At 48.2% G+C, this 4,611-nt stretch overlaps 1 protein-coding gene across 1 annotated transcript; it reads left to right on the top strand.

Annotated features, from left to right (window-relative positions):
- The first annotated feature begins 984 nt into the window (after positions 1-984).
- On the top strand, positions 985-4,198 carry LOC109744517 (uncharacterized). Its single transcript, XM_020303648.3, has 4 exons — positions 985-1,265; positions 1,394-1,473; positions 2,951-3,143; positions 3,688-4,198. Exons 2-4 carry the CDS (start codon positions 1,420-1,422, stop codon positions 3,816-3,818), a joined length of 378 nt encoding a protein of 125 aa, XP_020159237.1. The 5' UTR covers positions 985-1,265; positions 1,394-1,419; the 3' UTR covers positions 3,819-4,198.
- Positions 4,199-4,611: the final 413 nt, after the last annotated feature.

Raw genomic sequence — 4,611 nt, 5'->3', positions numbered from 1 at the left:
AGGAAAGCACGAGATTACTCAGAGATAACCGGAGACAACAGAGAAACCAGAGGAATTCGCGGCCGACGGGGGGCTCACCTGGACGAGGAAGTGGGTCCTTCCCTCCTGGCGCTAGAGGAGAAGGGGTGTCGGGGGCGGCGAGAGGGGGCTGATGGAGAGGACCCGCGTCGACGGCAGAAGCAGGGAGGGGGAAATCGCGGGCGCGCGTGGACGTGAGAGCGAGCCTCACGGAGGCCGCCGCCGCGCACGCCACGCTGCTCGCCCTCGCGCTCCTCCTCTTGCTCCTCCGCGGCGCGCGCGCCCTCGCCTCGTGCTGCGCCTCGTGCCTCAAGCCGCCCCGCCGTCGGCGCCGATGGGGGCCTCGCAGAGGCGCCCCTCCTCGCCTCCTCGCCGCCCGCCGGGGGCGCCTGGTTCAGGGCCGCCCTCGCCTGCTGCACCGCGAGGGCAAGGGAGGACGGGTAGCGTCGGCGACATGTTGGAGAGAGAGCTAGGGTTAGGGAAGGAGAAAAAGGAAGGGGGAAGTGAGGAGAGGAGGAGAGGGGGAGAGGAGGCCGACGCGGTTACAACCAATCGGGAACCCTCCTCACCCATACGTGAAACCCAGCCATCCACACCAGCCACACACACACACGTGAAATTCCACCCTTGCCCTCTGCGAGCTCTGAAAATTACACGCGGTGGCAGCTCGGTTCGATCCGACGGCCTTGGTCACTCCAGAGCGAGATCCGACGGCCTGGATTTGTTCATCTGGAGATCCGACGGAGAGGATTTGTTCGGGAGCGAGATCCGACGGTCAAGAATCCAAACGCCTGAGGAGGCTTCATTTTACTCTGGACTCTAATAATGAAATGATACCCAATCTTTGCGTATTCGCGAAAAAAAAACAGTGAATATCCCCAACGTCTACCACCAATCATGTCGGCCAAACGATCCCAGCCGTCACAATCCATCTCTGTGCAGCAGCTGACTTTTCCTATCCTCACTCCCGTAGCTTTCCTCTTCCTCCCACCCCGATCGATCCCTTCCTCTTTCCCCAACGCTGCTCTCCTGCTCTGCTCTACTCAAGCTCCAATCCTCTCCTACAGTCCACCACCACCGTGCTCTATATCTCCCGTCGTGCAGTAGCTTCGCTTCACCGCCGCGCCTCACCCACCCAACCGCTCCGCCTCTCACGCTCATCTCGACTCCATCGCCGTTCCCCTTCTACTCCCGTCGCGTCCCTGCCGTCTCCACCCCGTCCGCGATCTCGGGCATCGTTTCTTTCGGTATGGGATTTTGGTTATTCATCAAGGAATTATTAGTCTTGAACTAACTTGAGCTAATGTTGGGTGCGCCGGTGCGCACGCGCCACACCATCTAGATCTGACACTGAACCTTGGGTTGGGTCTTGCAGTGGGGTTGGCTGACGGGAGGAGGGAGATGAGCCGTGGGAGGTCTCCGGAGCCGCTTGATTTCTTCATATGGACTGTCGAGGTGCTAATCTGTAGTGACGGTGGTTTTCCTCTTCTGTTTCCGTCGTTACTTGACTGCCAACTTTGTTGAAATTCACTGTATTTTCGTTCTGCAGCTTACTTCGTAAACATTCCTAGGAGCTTTAACAGTCTGATTCTTTCTTTGGATTCATACAAATTTGCCCCTACAACGCTTTATCGATTTTGTGGGCAGTGTTTTAGTTCTTTAGTTTCATCTTGTTTGTCCTCAACCCTTCTTGAGATAATTTAGTCCACTATTTGGAATCCGTTTGATGATCTGTTGTGATGCTTGATGGTGGTTTCTACTCAATTTTATGCAAAAGATAAATATTCGTGAGTACCTAACTACCTCTCCGTATGTCCTGGCCCATTCTCTTAGAAGTACATAGTGAGGGGGTATGGTGAGCTCATGTCGTGAGAGTGATACTTGGTTCCCCTTTGCTTTGTCATCATGGCAAATAATTAAATCAATATCAACAATTTGAGTAACCAAGTGATACTCTTCCGACCATGAGCACTATATATCACTTCCGAAACATTTCCCAGGCTGCATTGTACTCAGGCCTGGCACTGAGCCAGAATGGGATTGGGCTATAATTGAGCCTTACTTTGGCGTGTCTTGTATTGACCACGTGTTGTGTTTGATACTTGGATGAAGCCGGTCTTAACTTTGATGAGATGAACTTTAGATCCCTGGGAACGGTTTTTTATGCCATGTCGTTTGGGACGTATTCTACCTTTTCGTTCTATTGGTAAGATTTCAAACTAGCTCCTAAATTTTAGCATAATGAGTTCCGAATTCTTCGTTAAATTGCTATGTATTGTTTGGATTTAGGAAAAAAGATTGCCTTGTTGAATGATCATTTCTTTCGCACCTTTAAGGCGCTCCTGTCTTCTGAAAAACTGGCAACATGGAGTGAAAAATTGGCTAGATGACTTCTGCCCGGCAATCCTAGCTCTATTTCACTAAAATGATAGACTACACTACAAAACTACAATCACTCCTAGAATTGCTTCACAAGGCAGCTAGTTTAGTTGGTAAAATAGCCATGCTAGGAAGTTTTCCCAAACTAAGCAACACGATTTTGTGGGAAAAAATGAAGGTTGGGAATTGTTGGTGCTGTTTTATTTTTCTTTGGAGTGGACCATCTTGGTGCTCTGCGTGCTCACAGCTGTATGCTTGTTTGACATGCCCACAAGTTGGTTACTGAATTTGGATCTGCATTATTTTTTCATAATCACCAGTAGCCAATGGTATGATCTGGGTTTGGTCGCTTTAAATTTAGATAGGCATTTCATTCAACCCTCTTAAAGGGCATTGACTCTAAATTTCTTTCTTGATTCATTCTTTATGTTTGACTGTCTGCATTTGTTCTAACTGATCTTGCTACCCATCTGTCTTCTGATTTAAATTTGAACCACTGTCAGACGCAAAAGCTAAAGGGTATTCACCTAATAAGGTTATTGTTTTCTTTCAGGACGTCGGCTTGTGGCTTGAAGAGATAAATCTTGGTGGCTACAGACAAGTTTTTGAAGAAAATAGTGTCAATGGAGAGTATCTGGAGAGCTTGTCGATGTTTACTACCGAGCAGATTCTGCGGTTTATCAGGCGGTGCCATATGAAATGGGGAGACTTTATCACATTGTGCAAAGAGTTGAGGCGCATTAAAGGTTGGTATATTCCTGTTTCTTCCTTGAGAGCATCTATAAATCATCTCTGCTACTGTGATAACCATTTCAGTACTTGTTTCTTTCATATTTTGCTCATTAGTTTTCATTTGACTGTATGATGCACCATGCAGTCAATCGGAGTGCAACCCTATTTCTCTCACCACTGCTCTTTTCTTTTTGAGCTCAAGCTCAATTAGTTGGTATTGCCTCTTCATGCTACATAAAAGCTTAGTGAAAGCTTAGAGTGTGAGCTGAGTCTTGTGGAAAACAGTTGTGCCAGCACGGTTCAGCTGCCAATTTGCTTTCTGTTCTGTTAGCTTTCATCAGTAAATACATTTTTTGGCCGCAAGTTTATGATGCTAATATATAGATCGGTTCTTTTCAGCATCTTGGTTTGGTGTAAATGAGCTGCATAAATGAATTTGACATGATTCAAATACGTAGATCTGTTGTATTTTATTGATAGATGAACATCATACTCCATTGGTTGTGTGTCCACACTTGGAAGATTGCTCTGTCTGACTCCTGCTAATTTGATCCACAGTTGCCTGCCTGAAAGGGGAGCAAGAAGTCCGGAGGCCATGGTGGGCACCATCTTGCCTATCAGTGGTGTTTGTGAGGGCGGCAAAGCGGAACCGACAGTCCCGAGTTGTCTCCCTGAAGCTGGAACCTTGATGCTCGCTGGCCGCGCCGGAACACCGCGCCGAGCTATCCCCCAGATTCTCTGCCTTACGGGCACTGCAACCGCGCTATCCCCACAATGTAGGAGCAGCAGTATGCTCCGTGTCCAACCCGTTTCTCTACCCCTGTTTTGTATTCCTTTTTCATCTTATAATATAGGTTTGTGGAATAGCAAGTAACCTGATGTTACCTGAAGTGGATAAGTATATGTGCAGATGGTTCCTGTATAAGATCTGCTTCTTGCATATCAGCTTGAGTTGTTCTTGGCTCAAGAATGGTCTAGAGCAGTAGATCTTCATGGCACTGAAATCGATGATGTTCTTATTTTGTTAATGCTGGCCAGAACATCAATATGATATGGTTGTGGCATGAAACGTTTTTGTTGTATGTGTGTGGTTATGCTGTAGGAGTATAAATGTGTAACAGCATCTCCAACATGCAACAGATGCCTGCCGTGCCCTAGAACAGTCATTTTGGGCCAAAAAATCCCAATTTTTTTTGCTACTTGTGTTGTATGTTTGTAGCGCCTCTAATGGCTGTTGTGTGAACCCCAACTGCCCTGTTGAAATTTACCGCCGCCGAATCACCTCGCACCCACGACCGCGCCGGCCACCTACGTACTTGCCATGAAAGGCAACTCTGGTGTGGCTGCCGGCCTCGTCGCTGCTCCCGCCCGACCTGTATGATGTCCCTCCCGTGGTTCATGTCAACAGTGGAACCAAGTTGAAGCCCAGTCATGGACACTCTCCAATAAGCTCATATGCTTCAAGACCTCTTTGTGGTGTAT

This window comes from Aegilops tauschii, chromosome 5 (genome assembly GCF_002575655.3).
Source record: "Aegilops tauschii subsp. strangulata cultivar AL8/78 chromosome 5, Aet v6.0, whole genome shotgun sequence".
NCBI classification, from domain to species: Eukaryota; Viridiplantae; Streptophyta; class Magnoliopsida; order Poales; family Poaceae; genus Aegilops; species Aegilops tauschii.
The sequence above is the reverse complement of the archived record's forward strand: the minus strand, read 5'-3'. Positions and strand labels throughout refer to the sequence as shown.